This window comes from Pyrgilauda ruficollis, unplaced genomic scaffold (assembly GCF_017590135.1).
Source record: "Pyrgilauda ruficollis isolate IOZ18807 unplaced genomic scaffold, ASM1759013v1 scaffold140, whole genome shotgun sequence".
NCBI lineage: Eukaryota > Metazoa > Chordata > Aves > Passeriformes > Passeridae > Pyrgilauda > Pyrgilauda ruficollis.
The window spans coordinates 742,919-763,078 of record NW_024512544.1 but is presented as its reverse complement, the minus strand read 5'-3'; the positions used below and the strand labels follow the sequence as shown (position 1 = coordinate 763,078).

At 44.3% G+C, this 20,160-nt stretch overlaps 1 protein-coding gene across 1 annotated transcript in view; it reads right to left on the bottom strand.

Annotated features, from left to right (window-relative positions):
- BARD1 (BRCA1 associated RING domain 1) overlaps positions 1–14,846 on the bottom strand; it is a 41,168-nt gene extending 26,322 nt beyond the window's left edge. Inside the window, exons 1-4 of the mRNA XM_041460210.1 lie at positions 14,629–14,846; positions 14,471–14,527; positions 10,786–10,931; positions 3,184–4,175 (exon numbers count right to left, since the gene is read on the bottom strand). Coding sequence (XP_041316144.1) covers positions 3,184–4,175; positions 10,786–10,931; positions 14,471–14,527; positions 14,629–14,783 — 1,350 coding nt within the window. The 5' untranslated portion in view covers positions 14,784–14,846. The remainder of the gene's footprint in view (positions 1–3,183; positions 4,176–10,785; positions 10,932–14,470; positions 14,528–14,628) is intronic.
- Positions 14,847–20,160: the final 5,314 nt, after the last annotated feature.

The following is a 20,160-nucleotide window of genomic DNA, read 5'->3' as shown; positions in this document are numbered from 1 at the left end:
GTTAATTATAATGACCATGAAGAAGAGTCCAGCACAGCAGGCTAGCCATGGGTGAAGCCTTTCTGCGAGCCCTCCTGAGAGAGCAAGGAGGGAAGGCTGTCATGAGCTGAGAAAACTAAAGGGTTCCTGGAACAGGAGGCAACCAAAACTGGTCCCAATACACCACCTCTCTCTTCAAACTCAGTAGATGCTCTGCACAGAGGCAAATTCTTCTTTCCTCAGAGGAGGGACAACCCCTTATTTCCTTCTAACTTGAAGCACCACAAACATTCTCCCAGCTATTTCCCATCCACTCCTTGTAACCGTGTGGCTGCTGCCAAGGTCCCCTGTGACCCTCTTGTGTTGCAGTTCACTGTCCCTCTCCCTGGAATTCCACTGTGCTCTGCCCCATCCCTTCCCTTAGCAAAGCAGGAGAAGCACAGGCACCACCCAGACCTGAAATGCAGTGCCAAGGCACTGGGGGGTTCCTCTCTCCACAGCAGATTTGGGACTCTGCACTAAGGTGCTGTGCTGTGATTTAACTGCCATGAGGAGCTGGTCCTGGGAACAATCTGTTCTCCTACTGTAAAAAAAGTTCCACGTGGAAGGGCTGTTGATGGGGCAATTTCCCACTAGTTTAGAAGATTCAGAGTTGAATAGGTCACATTTTGTATTTTAACTAATTGGGATTTTCCCCTTTAATGACTATAAGGATAAACGTGACTGCTGTTTGCTACAGGAAGAGTCACATTTATTGTCATTTATTAGTTTAACTCAACATTAAGTTCACCCACATTAGAATCTTTCCTGAGAACCACTTTGATTTCAGTGAAATAACTAGTAGCAGTAGTAGTAAATGGGGACAATCCTTCAGAATCATTATAAACAGCATAACACTCTTAGTTTTCATGCCTGCTAAGTTTGTTTATGATCTCTTTTAAATAAGAAAAAAAAGGGATAATTCAATTAACTTTAATTAAATTCTGGGTATTAGACCCTAACAGCTAATGAAAATAATACAGATTTGTTTTTATAACTAATGAAGTCCCAGAGAACTAGACTTCATTTTACTTTGGGGGAGGGTAGCTCCAAGTCAATTTCCCTTTACACACACGGAAAAACATTACTGGCTGTGAAAACAACAAGAAAACAAAATTGCCCATAAAACGAAAATGGAAGAGAAATGCTTCTTTCAGAAAAAAAAAAAAAATCACAACTAATTTGAAGAAAAAAAAACAGCAACCAAACCCAAACCAACAAGTCTGAACCCCACAATGAAAATACACAAAGAGGATAAAGCCTGCTATTTTCAAGACCAGTTTGACAAAATACTTTTATCAGTTCATACAGGGCTCCTGCAAGTTAAAAGATAATAACCAAGGGATGACTTTCCTCGTGTTATTTTAGTTTCTTTTCAAAGCAAACTTTGGGATCACCCAGAAGCCCTACCTAGCTACACAAGCCTTTGCTAATGAGCACCTCAATGAGTATGGAGCTGCTGGATAAAAACCACAGCAGAACTAATGAGGAACAGAAGCCATTTCCCAATTTAGCTCAAGAATTATAAACATCAAAAGACAACAGTGAAAGAAACTCACACACAGGACTGAAAAAGCCCATCCCACTGCCCACACTCCAGCTGGAAATCAGCTTTTTTTTTTGGCTGTACCAGCACCAGTAAGGAGTGCCAGCAACACCAGTGAACTTCAATAATCAAAACATGTTTATCATCCTTTTTGTCTACAGCATGAACTGCTTAATTTTTCATTTATCATCAAAATGCTTTGCAATGAAACCTTATTGGCATATCACCAATATGCCAATACTCCAAGTCTCAACAAGCTGCAGGGATGCTGTTTCCTTAGATGAAATACCTGTGTTCCAAAGAAGCATCAGGCATATTGCTGGAAACCATACCTGTGTGAAAACTTGTCAGGGCAGACCCATTTTGTTCAGAACCAGTCAGTCATGACTGCATTCATTACAAATTCCCAGAAAATCATGGAAGGGTAATTTGTAAACAGTGTTTTAATGAAGAGGAATATGCAGGATTTATGACAAGAGGTAACAAGAGATCTCTCCTTCAAAGCTCTTGAGTCCTGTGAGGACAACATTTCATTTTCTCCCCCCTAATTCCATATTAATGACATCAAATACAAGATTTGAACTCGACTCAGCTCAGCTGACACTTCCATTTAAAAAGGTCTCGTGCAGCAGGAGTGGCTTATTAGAATGCCTTTGAAAGAGGACAGAGTTATTTATCAAGAACAGCCTTTGTCTCACCAGACAGAAGTGCTGTATAAATGTCAGGTGCTTATAGAGGAATCAATTCCTCCACTATATGCAGTTTATTAACCACACAGCATTTGTATTATATGATTTAGCACAAAGCACATTTAAATTGCCAGACTACAAACTCTTTGAAATGACCTCTCAGAAGAGAACTGCCATGAGTGTATCTGATGAGTGGGATGTGTTTTACCAGCTCTTACAAAACAATGGGCAAGGACAGCCCCTGCAAAGAGCAAAGCCATGAAGTTCTACCACACCAGGACCTGCTTAAGATATTAACAGCATAATGAGTGATAGCTGTCATTCCAAGAATAATATTGGTCTTCCATAAAACTGAGAACATCCAAACTCTGTCTCTCCCCTCCAGAGCATAGGGCTCAGCATGGGAATCAGGGGTGCAGCCCCTCACTCCCCCTGAGCCAACACTTGCATCAGGTAGTGGATCTCAACACTTACATAATGTTAAACAATGTTTCACAGAGTTATCTTTAGGTACATAACTCAGATCTTGTCCTGCCTGAGTTACCAGCTCAGACTGAACTGATCAAGGTCACTCAGTGAGATCTGAAATACTTCCTAAACTCCTTATGACAAATCAGAGACAGCTTTCTGGCACACAAGGCCAAAACATTTAAATGCTTATCACTTCCTAGAACTCACAGGTATAACTGACACGGTAATGCTTTGAGTTTCCAAGTACAATCATCTTTGATCATTCAAACAGTCATTTCTTTATGAAATCAGAGAATCAGGTTGGAAACTTCCCAATAAACCTAGAAGAAAAAGATCACAAAATGAGATTTCCCTCCCCAAAATAAGATGTTCTGAAGTAATTAGTTTCCAGAATATTTTTAAAACAACATTTTTTTTTAAAGCTCTGCTTCAAGCTGAACTAGAAGGTGATGGTCCTACCTTGATGGAAGCAACATGGAGCAAAGTCTCTCCCTTGTAATTTCTTCTGGCAATTGAGTTGACACCAGGGGATTTCAACACAGAAGGACTGAGTGGTGTTGCTAGTTGACTGCAAGTCTTGGAAGTGGATGGGGTAGAGGGAGATTGTGAAAGTGAAGAACTGTTGATTGCTTGAAGGGCTGCAGATCTTCTTGTCTTCATTCCAGTGTCAGGGAGTTTGGATGCGGAGGAAGAAATATGAGCTGGTGTCTGTTCAGTGGCTGGGGAGATGGGGGAGCCCTGCAGTGACTCCTCTAAGCCATCAGCCTGCCTGCCTGACTTCCCAGGAATGCCCCCCTCACTTCTCCTTGCTCTTTTAGACTGAGGAGTACCCTGAAGTCTGCATTGCTCCCTTCCACGTTTCAAAGGCGTAACTTCATTTGCTATTGTCAGCAATCTCCCTGCAGCACCATTTTCTTCTTTGCTATCTCGTGCAGCGCACACAACCTCACTGTTGCCTTTCTTTTCCGGGGATTCTACCTGTGGTAGAACTTCCACATCTTCTGTGTTATTGCTGGAGTCAGCTTCCTTTACAGACTCCTGCTGAGGTCTTTCTTCAGGACTCTCTGGTTCCTGAGTGCACAGCACTACTGGTTGACTGCAGATGGTCACACACTTTTCCTTGGGAGTCTTCTCAGCTTTTTTCTGCTCAGGTTTCTCTAAGCTCCACTCTTTGTTAATGTCTGCTAGATGTTTCTTCTTCATCTTCTTAATCTGTCTCTGAGTTGGTCTTTTTGTTGGCTTAGAGGGCTTTTCATGAGGAGGGGAAGGAAAGAAATCATAAACGGAAGATGTGTCTTGACCAAGGTCGTTGCTTTTAGTGCGAGCCTGACTCCTGTTCACGACACATCGAATCTTCCTGCTTCTTGGGCTGAACCACATTTTTATCTGCTCCTTCTTGCTCTTTTTTTCCAACTCCGAGTCAGTCGGTGTGGATATATCTTCTGCTGAATCTAAGTGCACGAGGAAAGGGTAAAAATAATTATGAGTACTCTTCAGTACCTCACAAAGCAAAAAGAGATCATAACAACAACTACGAGAATTGATGAAGTGTTACTAAATACAATCTATGAGTGCCTTCATTTCTTCTGAGAAGGCACATGTAGTGACTTTAAAAGCCCTGGCAAGGTCACCCTTCTGAGAAGGCACATGTAGTGACTTTAAAAGCCCTGGCCAGGCCACATGCCACTCTGGAGATCAGAGATCTCAGTGCAGCGACAGCTATCCATCAGGCAAGTGAGCATCCTGGCAGAGAAATTCCTTCAGCAAGTCTGGGTTCACAACACAGCAGAGTTCTGACCAGGTCAGAAAAGGACAGAAGTTGGTTTTCTCACTAAGTTTTCCTTGGAAATAGGTTTAACAAAGAGGCATGTGCATACACAAAGGAGAACAGAAACAATTTTCTAAAGAGATATTACAGTTCATCCAAAGATGGAAAGGAAAAATAGCTGTAAGCAGGCAAAAACAATATCCTTATAAAAATGTCAAACATTCCTGAGAAATTTTGACTGATTTCACAGCTATAGCAGATGAACCAGTGGAATAGATATAGAAAATCTGTAAGCAATTGTGTCCTGCCATTTGATCCTTTACCCCTGGGTAGTAAATAATTTCAAGGAAGCTAAGCATTTTGATGATCTCAAACATTTCTTTAAAAATATACAGTGGAGCAATTGTATAAATCACACCATACAGCACATTACAAATCAATGCCCAGGATGATGCAGGAATATCCTGTACTCCCAGCACATGAAATAACAGTTGAGAACAAGGACTGAGGACGTAAATACTGTCTTCAATGGCTTAAGAATAAATTAAGGAGTATAAAGTGACCTCAAAGTTAGGCACTAATTTAATTTGACAGGGTTTTTTGACACAAAAGAACCATAGCAGATTTTTTACCAATTCCTTCATTCTGAACTGGGGTTATTTTAGGTTATTTGGACAAGTCTTCCAAAGTAAATGCACAACTCATTCTTCCTATTGCCTCAAACCTCAGGGACTACCACTCACTCACCAAAGTCTTGGTGATTTATAACAATCAAACACAAAACCAATATGAATTTTGTTTTGAAGCAGCACTAAGACCAAGATTAGAAGGGAGGGGAGGGTTTTAAGCATTCCTGAAATAAACAATACCAAGTCTCAATTATTAAAATGACAGACACTCACTGCAACAATCTATCACTTTCACTTCAGTGCATTAAGTTTCTATGGCTAATTTATTATCTCCATACTTTCTCTTCTATTTTTGGTGTTAGTAACTACAGCCAGTTTTTCAGAGCAAGCTGGGATAAATTCATAACAATAAACACACTGGTTCCAATCCCTTAGACACAAAAAAGTGCTTTTGAAATTCCACTTAAAAGAGAACTGTGCAGCTAGTAATTCAACACTAAAACAGACATTCACAGTTGTCTTTTAAAGCAATATTCAAAGTTAAATGTTTCCTTAATCTTGATTTCAATTACCCTACTTACCCCTCGAATTAAATCCTGTTACATGTTAGATTAAGCTAGAGGAATATGTAAGCCATCAGACCAAAAGTGTCATTAAGAATACAGCTTGAGGCTAGTTAATCAATCATTTAGGCATCTAAAGATAATCATCAAGCACAGAACTGCAGCTATTTGGTTTTCCTCTAAGGCTGGGCTTGGTGCAAACAAGAAAAAAAGCACTGAAATTGAGAATGAAATCTCAGAACTAGCTAGCCTTGAGAACATCTCCAATCTCATTCTGACAATAACATCTAAAAAAAAGGAAGATCTTGATTGCAAACAGATGCAAAATATAAAACACAAGTTACTATTTACTCATCTTGCCAGTGTTTACACAAACCAGCAGATTTCCTTGTAAAATATTTACCTTGCTAAAAGTATCACTCATCCCCAAGTAAAGAGAAAGAATAAAATCGGCTTGCAGAAGTAATTTGTGCAACAATTTTGTGATGGCCAGAATTCTTTTTGATGTATATAGAACAGCAAGACTTTAAAGTCCAAGTGACAAATTCAATCAAAGGCACTGTCCTTCAGAAGTATGATCTAAAGCAGCAGAACACAATGAAGCATTTACACTGGATGTACCACTTCTGGCAGCAGGAAAGCCTGTGAAAAATCCACCACAAGGCTTCCTGAACTGATCTGTTCATTGCTGGTTGCTCAGCAGGGACTTATTAGTCAGGTTTTTAATAACCTGCTGAAAACATAACGTGCTAAATAAATACTTCCCAAGGAGTGTTTTTCCTCACCTGCAATGACCTGAGGTGTAACAGAGTATGCTGCATGCTCTAGACCAGGGAGGCACTCATGGGACAGGATTAAAAGATGCCCATATCCTGACCAAGAGACCCACCCCATCCAGAGGCCAGCCCTGCACAGCCAGGGGAGGAAACTGCATTTCCTGCTACCCCTTCCTCCATTTCCAAAGCGTACAAGGTAGGGAGCCCAAGCAACTTGGACAAATGGCCAATCTACCTTCCCTGAAAATTGAATCTTTTGATGGACCCAGAGCCGTGAGAGAGAGAAAAAAAAAGGGGAGATGCAGAGCCAAGAAGCTGAAAGGAAGTTCTTATGATTTAATAAGTAAATGTTAATTTATATCAAGAGGGTATTATCTGGTGGCTAAGTTCATTCAGTTAAAGTACCTTCAGAGAAAATTGCTCACAATAAAATCAATCCCAATGAATTCTCTGCTGTCTCTGAGTTTGAAGCCAGAACTTGGATCTCAACAGGATCAAAAAAATTACTATTATGATTTTGATTTGTCTTTTTAATACACAAGTGTCCTCACAAAAATTTTCAGAGGCATTTAGACAAGGTAAATCAGTAGCGCATTCCTTACTAATTCTAGATTTTAAGCATCTGCAATAGCATAAGGAGCATCCACAATAACAGCATTAGAATCAGCCTATAATAAATGCAGTAAATGTAGTCTCTATTACCAATTAAACGTAACATTCAAACACACAATGTAGTAATTGAGTTATTTCTAAATTAGAGTTATTTGCACATAATAAGCACAAGTTTCTCAATGCTGACATTTAATAGAGTTGGATTTCTTAAGTGTTAAAAGGGTTGAGAGCACACAAAAATACCAGGAGATGGTCAGTGCCATGCAACTAGAGCTCCATCTCCAAGTTCTGCTCTAGTGCAATAGCAGGCTAGAGCAGGGGGAAAAAAAGGAGCAATTAGAAAATGTGGTTTAGCTATCATTAATCTGCATCAAAGGAATATAATGATGCACATTGTGTGCCTTTCAAATTATTCTCTATTACGGGTTTCAGAAGAGAAGTTCAGAAATCTCTTTGACAAACTAGTCCCTTATTAAAAATCAAAGGGAAGAGCTTTGGTACCATCTGTGCAACATTAGTGCCTTCACTGAAGAGTGATTATTTTGCAAGTTAAGTATTCAACACCAAAGGGGAAAGGGAGAAATTCCAGCTATTCAAAACTTAATCTTCAGATGTTATGAAAAATGTCACAGCAGCCATGAAATGCAATGTAATCTGCTACAACAGGAGTTCCACATCCAGTAAATGTGAAACAGTCAGGATATTATAAAGGCTGATTGATCTCACTGACTCTCCACCAGCATCAGCACCAGCTTGGGAAGTTTGGAGCAACTCCTGCATGAGAAGAGGGGGGAAGGCTTTCTGTTTGATGGGCAAGAGTGAAGCAGATTGCTACAAAGAATAAGGTAAAATCAACTATAAATGGTTAGTGATGGTTCTGAAAATTTAAAACAATCCCTTCCTTTTAAGAACATTACACAGAAAAGTATTTAGAACTTCTCTTTCAAAATCATCACTGTAAATCAACAAATCTAGTGGTTTATGTCCACTATGCCCACAATTCCACAAGTCCTCAGGAATTACCCACCCACGAAGCCCATCATCCCACCAATGTCAGCTGCCAAGATGTCTTGGACACTGCAACATTAGAGCTAAAGAGTTTGAGTGCAGGCATCCTGTCTGTGGTGCCTGCCAGGCAGCGTCCCTTTACCCTTAGCAAGGTACAGCACAGGGCAGCCAAAAAGTCAGGCACCTCTGCTCATCTTACCAGGGACTAAGCACAGAAAACCTCTAACAACTGAATTAATTTGGAGGCTCAGCATTTCCTACCTAAAGCTTGAGTTTTCCACCTATAATTTGCATTTTCCAAGCAGTTTCAGGTTTGTTTGTCAATTCATCTTCAGTCACCCCAGGAGTGTTATTTGCTGTGTTTCCCTCTAATTTAAAAGGGAAGTATTGGCTGTTTTGTGCAGTCTTTCCTGAATTATTTGCTGCTGCTTCTTACAATGCACATGCTGTTTGGCAGAAGCTATTTTTATCCCAATGGAATACAAAGTGAGATCCCTCTCATGTCTACTGTGGAACCTCAGGGTACAGGGATTTTTGTATTTGAAATATTCAGTGTGAGCTTAACCCTATCCTTTTCAGTCACAGCAGTTCCATGGGGTTTTTTCAAAGAAACACACACAACTTACTGCATGCACTAGCTCTGTCAGAGACGAAAAAAATTACTAGTAGGATGCACTTTAAAATTTCAGTGTCAACAAGGATCTCAACAAGATTTAAGAGAAGCCACAACTGTCTCAAAACAAGGCATAAACAGCAGATATGCAAAAGTGACATAAAACAAATATAAGAAAATAGTCTTTTTTTCAACTGCTTCTCTCTTCCTTTCCTGCACTGAAAGATTGATTTTTCGGTCTATTTCCTTTACCAGAACATAAAGTACCATTTCTGACCTTCTAATACAAAAGAGAAGAAAATATTGTTGACAGAAGTACAGTGCTGTAAGAACATGAAAACAAGTCCTTAACAAGAGGAGAGAACCCATGATTCTCCAAACTCAAACATATTTCTCTTGGATACATTAAGTTCAAGGCAAAACTTAATGTATCCAGACATCCAAGGAAGGTGAGGGATTTGCAGGAGATGAGGGACAAAACATCCTGAAGAATTTGCTCTCAAAATCTAAAGCTACAATATCCTGTGATTTTCAACATATATATTTTTTCCCCAACATATTCTGTTCTTAGAGGAGTGTTTGTTTACTTATGAATTCAAGCCATTCCTGACAGTGAATTATTACCAGCTCAGGAGGATTTTCTCCTAACCTCAGTATCACCCATCCACAAGGCCACTGTGCTAATCCTTAGCACACTGCAAAGACTACAAATGGCAGAAAGGCATCTGTCACTTGATTTCACATCATTTCATATAAAACACTCTTGTAAACTTATTTTTATCATCTCTTGTTCTGACTTAAAAGACCCTCATTTAGTTCCGTGGCCTTGCCACACCACACAGACTTCATTTTAGAAGAACTATGGGATTAAATGTACTATTCAATTTTTAGTACAGTTAAACATCAGACCAATTTATAAGAGTTAATCCATCTCTAAGAGTTTTCCAAAATACCTAAACACTATCAATAACGCTACCATGCTGCATTTTAAATGCTTTATTTATAGCATCACAAACAGTTCCTCTCAGAATGATTCTCCTCCGAGTGTGCTTTTAAAAGCCTTCATCACTTAAAATGTTTCCCTGAAATCCTATTTAAGCCATCATCTGTTTTTTATGCTTCAGAAGATTTAATCACCATAGGATTTTATACCTATATAAAATGTATTCCTTTACGCTTGGACACGGGCTTCCAGCCTCGTCATTTAAAATCCATTTTGGTGTCAATAAAGAGATATTCCATAAATGAATGAAGGTGCTGATGGGAGTAGACACAGAAAAGGAATCTTTATCTTAGACAAACATATTAGGAAGCAACAATGAAGGAAGAATTACCTATTCTGTATCTGACAACTAAATTAATGTTTTCTAAAACTTGGTATTACATAAATGCTCCTCTCTGAGCTTGCAGAAGAAACACACAATCACCTATGTTTACTTCACTACAGTTTTTCCTACTTTGACAAACAACCTAAAATTTGATAGAGATTGATTCCCAGAGTACGTTCTCTGCAATCTCCTAGCACAGTCAGCAATGACAAAACTTCACTCCAGCAGATTAGCTGTTTGTTAGGGACCAGAAAACAAATGAGTTAAGACTTGCTTCCTTCCCCTTTTTAGGCAAAGAACACAGATCATTTCTCCCATGTGCAAAAACCTGAAACTGAAAATTACTGGGACAACAGGCACGACTCAGTGCACAGAAACCCAGTGGCAGGAGAAGATATGCATTAATTCTTTAATAGGGCGCCCCTAATACAATGCAGAACTTTACACACTGGGCTCCCATAAGATATGACAACCTGTGCCCCTGCTTTGTGCCACGTGACTCAGCAATCTCTCTCTCCCACTTTCATCTGATTTTGGAAAATGGATTCTAATGAATTATGGACTAACCCGCTCACGCAGATTTCTCAATAAAACAGATTCAAAGAACGAGCAATCCATACAGACAGTTCTCTTCAAATCAAATTTTCCAAACATAATTTGGAACAGCCTCTCAGAATTTTAAGCAGGGCTGCACTGCTCATTCCCTGTAAAATGAAAGGGGGTGGCCAGGACTCACAGCCACCAGGGAGCCGGATGAGTCTCACCTGAGGCGTCGGCGCCCAGGAGCTGCCGCAGCTTGCTGCAGAGCTGGATCATGTTATCCAGCTGCCGGTTGATCTGTGCGTCCTGTACCCAGGCTGGCACGTGGCACACGGGGCACTCGGTGCCAACACAGTCGCCCACGCAGGGCCTGAAAGGCAAAGGGAAAACACATTATCCAGTGGAAGTTACCTACTGCACCCGCCACCAAACTACCACTTTTCACAGCCCAGCCAGCTCTTCTTATTTGAGCAGTGACAAACCGCCGCAGGAAAGCCCACACGAGTTAGTCACAAACGCAGGACAGGACATATTTATCATGGCAAGTGACAAGCTGAGCATAAAATTAAGCAACCCACTTCCAAAGCCTTGTCAGGACAGTCATGACAAACGCAGTGCCTCACAAACTGACCCAAATTTTCAAATGCTCCACTGCTGTTTGTCTCCAGATAACAATTAGGCTTCACTGTTAAAACTACAAATTCTTTTACATCTGCTTTTCTGCAGCCTTCCATTTTTAAACAAGTGCCAGAAAGCCAACCCCTAGTAAGCTACAATTTCCGCTTCTTCCTAGTTAAAATTTGCTTGATGCTGTGAAGAAGTTTCACCTGTGTGAACATTTCTCTGTATGAAGTCCCACGAGGATCTCCAGGTGCTCAGAGTATTTTATCACTGCTCTCTTTCACAGTATTTATGTCAGATGATCATGTGGGATAGGTGGGGAAGCAGATTTACTCAGTAATACTACTCTCCCCAGATCAGCCTAAAATAATTTATTCTTTGATTAGACCAGTGAGAAGACCTTAAGATTTGTCATCTGAACTGCAACATTCAAGGGCCATTTACATCTCATCTCCCAACTATCCTATTAAATAGAAGTTATAGTTCCACACAGCCAAGACTGAATCCATTTGAACAGTCTCAGTTACCTGACCACTACTCATGGAAAAATTGCTGCTAGGTGTGTTTTGTGCTTTAAACAAGCAGAGACCCTTGTGGCCGAGGCACTGCTGTGTTTGGCCGACTGAAGCACAGCTCTTGGCTCCAATATATCCTAGATGACATTTGGCAAATCCCTTGGAGCAAAGGGAAGGGCCAACCAGGTCTCCTCTAGGAAAGCTGGTCTCAGGCTTCCCACCCCTGTAAATGGCACTGCAAAGGAAATGCACAATGACCTTCATACCACAACATCTCTTTATTGCTTGCAGCTCTTGGGGTTTTGTAGACAACTGGTAACAACTGCAGGTAACCTAGCACAGCTACCCCACAAAACTGCAGAAACTGATCCTGATAACTACCCCGTCCGTGGCAAAACCATGGTGAGGGAGAACTGGTTGTTTTATGGGTGACCTGAGCACTGCAGTTCATTAGTTTCAGATCTTTCACTCCATACTTCAGGAGCCAGCTCCAACCACTCGCCCCAATCCTTCCCAGGTGTGTTAATAAATGTCTGTCCTCAGCAGTGGACCAGAATCAGCTCTGAACACTCAAACTTGACAGAAATTAATCTTAACAGAACCTAAACCCCGCAGAACTTAAATGTAACAGAACGCCAACTTAACAGAATGTAAACCTAACATCACTTAAATGTAACCAAACTGAAGTCAGAGTTGAGAATGCTTCTTTAAAAGTTCCAGATCCAACAGAATTTAACTAATTTTGACTCCAGGGTTACAAAAGAGGTACTGGAAATTTGTCTTTCAACAGTTAAACATCAATGGACAATATGCAGGCAAACAATTGAGTAGTAACTGAAATATCAGCAACCTGGGCTTACTGGAGAGATGGTAAAGGTGTGGCAAATACGTTGTGATTTTATGCAATTTAGTTTTGAGAATAGTTCAGAGTAGCTGCAAATATTACTGAAAATACCTAATTTGCTTCTAAAGAAATTAAACTGAATTTCCTTAGGTTAATTTTAAAAAATAGCCACTGCCCAAGACTCAGTCATCAAAGGACAGATGAAATTGCTGCTAAAAGGTCAGGCATACAAGAGAAAAAATGAGCGCTCCTCTTAACTGTTTCCAGCCTCATCAATACAAACTGCATTGTCCTCCTGATGTTTGGAAAATTCTTCTTTAAAAACCCCACAAAACTTCGAGAACAGTGGGTGATTTAAATCTATCACCTAGAATACACAGGGGTTATCCAAAATAAAACCACAAGGCCTTAGAAGCCCAACAGCTGAACAATTACATTTATTAAACCACATGTTCATGTTTATAAAAATTTTTACAAGTTTCTGGGGGTCATTTTACAAAATGCTCTGTAGAGAGGTTGTATAAATGAACAGGAATTTAATTAATTCCTTTAAACAGCAGAATGATAGAATGGCTCCAGCTGGGAGGGACCTTTAAGATCATCCAGTTGTATCCCCTGCCATGGGCAGGGACTTTCCACTATCTCAGGCTGCTCCAAGCCCTGTCCAACCTGGCCTTGCACACTTCCACAGCTCCTCTGGGCACCCTGTGCCAGGGCCTGCCCACCCTCACAGCAAAGAATTTCTTCCTAATATCCAATGTAAACCTGCCCTCTTTCAGCGTGAAGCCATTCCCCCTACTCCTGTCCCTATGTACCCTTATAAAAGGTCCCTCTTCAAGAATCTTCTACAGCAATTAATGGCCACAGCTGGGAAAGAACAGGTGTCTGGAGAGAAACAAATCACCTGTGCATCTTTTTGTACATGCACATTGGGGGAAGAGATGCTGAGGGCATCTCTCCCATAATCAGTTACTCCTTAAAAAGCCAGTATATATTCTACTTGTATTTTACCTTTCAGGCCTTCAGCACTGTAAACTCCTGTTAGAAAAGTGCAGCTGAAGAGAGGGAGTTGATACACATCCATGAGGGAGGGTTTCTTCAGTTTTTACTGACATACTGATTATAGATTAACAGGACATAAAGCTGAGTATCAGCTGGTTTACAAGCAGAGGCCAGACAGTGTCTTTCTTCTACACCCTAACAAAGACAGGATTTTACCAGACTGCTTACACCTGTGCTGTGCAGAGATACTCTAAGCAGACTTTCCAACTCCCCGTGCTTGCATGTGCATGCCCTGAAGAGCAGTGACGCACACAGTGGCCAAAAGGTTGCCCCACCTCACCCAAAGGCGGCTCTGGGGCACAAACATTTCAGCCTCTGCCTGCATTGACAATGCAGTGAGTTGCCCCACCACAGGTGACACGACCGCCACCACGTCAGAAGCGCCTTGTTGGCAGCATGTTTCTAATTAAAGTCAGTTTTTTGAAGTATTCAGGTTATTTGACCAACTCTAAGCAGAGGTAAGCCTGCCTATGCCACCGTGTTTGGATGTGTGTGGAAACAGCAACGGGCACAGAGGCAGAACCGAAGGAGCAAAGTCTTGGTAGAATGCCAAACCAACAACAAGCACCACCCAACCCTCTGGGGCAGAGGAAAACCCCCTTGGAAACAGGAAACACCTTCCCAAGCTGCTCTTTTTTCTTTACGCGAGGAGAAAGAGAAAGGAGTTGAGAGCGATGCGAACCGCAGGTTGTTTTGGAATTCTACCCCGCTACAACCGGACAATTCCCTTCACATCCTGAAGCCTAAACCAGCTCTCCTGCATGGGACCCACGGGGGAGAAGCAGCTCCCCGGGAGGACCAGGAGGCCCCGGCGGTGCCCACCTCCCTGCCCTTCCCCTCAGCACGGCGGCGGGCCCCGCTACTTACAGGCAGAAGACGTGCTCGCACTGCCCCAGGGACACGGGCTCCCGCAGGACACCGGCGCTGTGGGCAGAGCAAGGAGAAACGCGACACTTTTACCACACACGGCAGAGACCGTGGAGGAAAACGGGGTGGGGGGAAAAGGGAAGGAGGACATCCATTACCAGCGGGAGCAGAGCAGGGCCCTCTCCAGCCGCCCCAGCGCGGCGCGGGTGTGGGACCAGGGGTGTCCGGGCGGCGCCATGGAGGGGGCAGCGGGGCGGAGGGGCCTGCCTGGGGCCGGCTGGTTGCCCGAGCGTCCGCGCAGCGCCTCCCTCATGGCTTTTCTCACAGCGGTTCCCTCATCAGTTCCGACCCCAGCCCTCCCTTCCCTCAGCGCTTCCCGCCGCCGCTCCGAATCCCCCGCCCGCCGGCACTGCGCAGGCGCGGGGGCCGCGCGCGCGCTCCCCGCCCTCAGCGTTTCCCGCGCGCCGCGAGCGGGGCGGGGCGGGGCGGGGCGGGGCCGCCCGTGAGGGGAGCGCCGCGGAAATGGCGGGCTGGGCGAAACTCGGGGCGGAGACCCGGGAGCGCTGGGGCAGTTCGGGTGTGGCAGGAAAATTGGGTGTTAATGTCCACACGTGCGGCTCCGTGGGTGGGAGTCTTCAGTAATTACAGGGAAAACGGGCTGTTAATGTCTTCAGGAGCGACTAGGTCTGAAAGAATAGCTTGACAGTCCTGACAGTCTTTTTGTCTCTACAAGCATCAATCTGCGGAAGTTTGTTACAGTTTAAACTTTTGAACTTTAGGCTAATGGGAGAAATGGCTCCGCACAATAGACAATATTGCGAAACCCAGACCGTCTGAACTTCCGAACTTTAGGGGCAAATGACGATGCATCTTCAAGCCGTTTCCTCATGTGCCATCCCTGTCCCCCGGCTGTCCCCTCCTGTCAGGAGCTGTGCAGAGCCACAAGGTCCCCCTGAGCCTCCTTTGCCCCAGGCTGAGCCCCTTCCCAGCTCCCTCAGCCGCTCCCCAGCTCCGCTGCCCTTCTGACCTGCTCCAGCCCCTCGACATCCCGAAGTCATGTCCTGAAGTGCCCAGAGCTGGACACAACACCTGAGGTGTGCCCTCACCAGTGTCCAGCACTGGGGAAAAATCACTTCCCTGCTCCTGTGGCCACACTGTTCCTGATACAGGCCAGGTGCCATTGGCCTTCGTGCCTACCTGGGCTCATGTTCAGCCGCTGCCTCTGGCACCTTTCCCAGCTTTCCAGCCCCTCTGCCCCAGCCTGGAGCTGCAGGGGGTTATGAGTGCAGGACCCACTTGGCCTCCTTGAACCTCATGCTGGTGGTCTCAGCCCACCTAGATACCACAACAGCATCCAAATCGATCTCCTGAATCTCTTTAATAAAGGCATTAAAAAGGAGAAAGATCTCCTGCCCATTTATTTCACTACCTAAACGTGATGCTCCTAAGTACATCTTCCCAGTGTCTGTGTATCTATAACAAACATGTCTAACACAGCATAAACATAAATATCTGGCAGAGATACCTCACCAGCCACCGTTATTTCGGGTTTCCAGGGTGGTTTTTCCCTCAGCTGTGTGTCCTGCAGCAACCCCGCCACAGCCCAATCTCCCACTCGTGCAGCTTGATGTTTTTTAGGTGGTACCTGCACAGAGACGCAGCCCCCGCCATCCCTCTACAGCGTAATTACTGGAGCACACAAAGTAGTTATAGCAGGAATTTATCACTTTCAGGTAGAAATACTCCTGGCCAAGTAAAAGATAGAGCAGGAATGCCAGGAGCAATTTATAACGGGCTTACTGACATTTCACGTGGAGAAGCTCCGCCAATGAATAAGCATCAAGCCATAAATCTCGGAGAAAACATGATTAAAGCGAGCGAGTTATTCTTTGAGGGAACTTCATCATAAAAGGACACGGCGGTGTGGAGCTGCAAAATTTGGTTTGTGGCAATTGTGGAAAACAGCCATCAGAGGGGTGTCCCAGCCTTACCCTATCTAGACAGAAGGAGTTCTACTTAAATGGGTGTTAAATCAAGGCTGAAAGTATTTCCCAATAAGTTATTAATGTCTTCCAAGAGGGAGGTTGTACAGTTTTCAAGGGTCACGCTCCTCTGCTTTCGTAGCTTGTTCCCTCCATGGCTCCTGAACACCAGGCATTATCTAAATTGTGAATTTTCTATTTTTTTTCTTTATTTAGGGAAGGCTAAATATTTTTCTTTTTTACTACTATGAGCCAGAGGTGCAGGGAAGCGGGCTCCACACAGGATGTGGAATTATGAAACCTCTCAGCACTTCGGAGAAGGTTTGCTGCTGTCACAGCGGTCACAGGGTCACAGAGCATCGTGCTCTCTGCGCTCCTGGCAGCTCCCACTCCCTATCCGTGAGAGAGGAATCCACGGAGGGGCCGAAGGGTCACCCAGCAGCGTGTGCAGGTGGCACTGCCCCCCCAGAAGCAGCGGCAGGGCGGGATGGATGCCAGCACGCCGATCCGCACTCGCCTGGTCCCGCCGCGGGGAGCGGGGCTGTTCGCAGCCATGGGCAGCGCGGGAGCGGCACCGGCGCGCTCGGATCCAGCTGGGAGAAGCGCGGCTGCGTCTCTGGAATGGGCTGCTGTTTCCTGGCGCTCGGGGAAGCCCCGCTGCGATAATAACACAGCGCTGTGTCCCGTCTGCCGACAGCGGAGCCGCCGGGGAAGCGGCGCTGCGGGAAGAGCAGCAGCCGGCGAGGCGAGCGGGGGAGCGCAACAAAACCCGCTTCGTGTTCCAGAGAGCGTGGCTCCGGATGCTCGGGGCAGCAGGCGCGCTCGGATGTGTGTCTGGAAGGATCGGGGTGCAGTGAGCTGCTTCGGGGCACAGCAGCCTCCTTTCCTGTCTTGGGGGACGGAAAGGGGCAGGCAGAGGTGCCCTGGGTGTGCGGCTCGAAGAGGAGCTTGTCCCCAAGCCCTGCACGTCCCGTGGTGCCTCTTCCTACCCTGTGTGCATGCACAGCTGGATGCAGGAGGGGGATGACAGCAAGGGACGCATCGGCACACCCACTCCTTTCCTTGGGCTGCAGAGGGTGGAGCTGGGACCTGCTCCCTCACATCGCCAAAACCAGGATAAACTCAGAAAATAAGTTAAGCCTGTCATTTTTCCCTTAAGAATGAAGAGTTGCCAGGTACAACCTTAACACCCTGTTACTTGGCTCATCCTGTGCTCCAAAAACCCAGCTCCCAGTGCACCAGGGATCCTGAGAGATGGCAAAAGGCCTCACTGCTGAGATGAAACTTCGACACAATTTGAAGCATTCAGAGCAGATTACAAACAACTCTTGATCCATAGATCTCTTGAGTCAACCTGGCATTTATGTTCACAAAATATGAGATGCCGATATATATAGCACAGTAAAGCAGATAAGTGCCTCCTCTTCCTTTCCTCCAGCTGAAATACGTTTAGTGTCTCTCTCAATAAATCCACAGATGCGACAGTTTCCATTGTGCTGAGACATTATGTGGGAATTTACAAACATTTACAACTAAGTTAAACTGAGGCAAAGCACTGCCCTGGGCAGCCTGCATCTAACAAATACTTGTGTTCAAGAAAGATGTAAAAGTCACGAATGATTAATTCTCCTTAATTTTATAAAGGTTAAGGAGCTGGCACTCTTGGAAATCTAAGAAATGTCTTCTTCAGCAGTGAATTACTGCAACCAATTGGACAGTCAGAAGCAAAAAAAAAAATGATGGGGGGGGGGGAACAGAGGGAAGAAAGAAATATATCTCTAAATTTGGTTTATGCAGTATTTAAAGTACAAGCCAAGCTATTCCAGGCAGTGTAAGGCCCACACACTTTAAAATAAATTTGTTGCCTGACAGAAAGCCAGTGAAAGGGTTTCAGCAGTGCTGTGATGTAGTGAGGCAGCAGCGTTTGGTGCATGCATGAATCAGCAGCTCCATACCCCGCTGAGGCAGTGCTGTGCTGGGCTGGAAATGGGATTTCCAAACAATGCTGGGCTCCAGAGCCTAACCCGCGCTGAAGGATAGCTCGGCTCCCTGGCTGATGAGGAAGGGAAAAAATCCTCGCCTACCTCATACTTCATTTCAGAGCATTGCCCATCTGGTAAAGACCTTTTTATGGAAATACACCACTACCTGATATTTTATTCATTTAGTGAAGCTCCCCAGCTGTTTCTCAACAAATATACAATTATTATGTGATTCATCTTGTAATGGGAAGGAGCGTGCAGAGGGAAGCAGTTCCACTGAGTTTTGTAAATCTGTTGTTTTCCTAGGGGTTAAAACAGCCAAAGCTCCATGAAGAGGGGATCGCTCTGCTCTCATCCACCTGAAAACAGAGCACATCCTGAAACCTCTGCACCCTGCCAGGAAAGGGTGCTCAGCTCGAAGTGCTGACCGCCCACAGCAAGCAACAGGATGGATCCTCTTCATCAGAAAACTGCTGAAAAAACTGGAGGAGGCACAGCCTCATCTTGGGATTCCCTCTCTTCCCAAACATCTGAATCACAGGCTTTAACAGGCTTAGTTTGCTCCTCAGGCCACCCTCCTGGGACCAATTTTGCTCCACACCCAAAGCCCTGTGAGCTCACCGTGGTCGCAGAGGCATCGTGGGCTGCAGTGCTCGTTTGACAGACATGGGGCTGCTGAGGTTGTTCAGTGCAGGAATTGATTAGGGCTGTTAGACTACCGAGTTTTAAGGTTTCAAATACTGAGGGATTTGATCCCTGAAAGGAAATAATAATAATAATAATAATAATAATAATAATAATAATAATAATAATAATAATAATAATAATGTCTATTACACTTTGAGACTAAGCAGCATAGTCAGCATTGCATTGCACGGCATTAAATTTTTCCTCGAGTCTCGATAGCAGGAACATCTGCTGGTGTTAGACATGGCATTTTTAATTAAAGGCAGCAGCAGAGAAGCCTGTGGTTCATTGGTTCTGCTTTCACCATGTGAATTGCTAAATCCAAAGGGCACTTGTAGAAAAGATTTGGTCAGAGCACAAGCTCCGGGCCCAGCACTGCAGAAAAGCAACAGAGGTGACAGGTAATTTCCACCTGCCCATCGCCCAGCAGGAGATCTCTGTCAATGCTCACACAGGTCAAAACTGTGGGGGATTTTACAAAATTTAAATTACCCTTCTGATCTGACCAGAAAAGGGATTTCCTGCAGAAAGGCAAGTAACAGAGAACAGCAAAGCATGAGAAAATCTTGTGCCCAGCCAGGGACCACGTTCACACCTTTGCTGCAGTAACTGCTGATGCTCCCCTGCTCCAGTGCTGGGATGCAGGGATAGACGGCACAGACCCTCCCTACCAAGTGGTGCCCACTAGAATTTTGTCTTCTGAAGGGAAAAGGTCTGAACAGGGAATAATTTGCATTCCACGTCAGCTGCCCTCCAGGACCTCTGGTTCTAAGCAGGTCAAGCAAGAGCAAAAATCCCCATCAGTCCTGGGATATGAGGGATTTCAGCATGGCTAGAAAATGCCCAAAGCCTCAAGCAGGGTGGGTACATCCAAGACAGACTCACCCAAAAAAACCAGCCTTGTTGGCCACTTCCACCTACCATCACCTCAAAGCAGTCCCACTAACCTGGGTCAGTCTACTTTGGTGGGACCCAGCCTTTCTTCACTAAAATCTGAATTCAAATCTGGGAAATGCCAGGTCCTGACTCAACTGGGCAG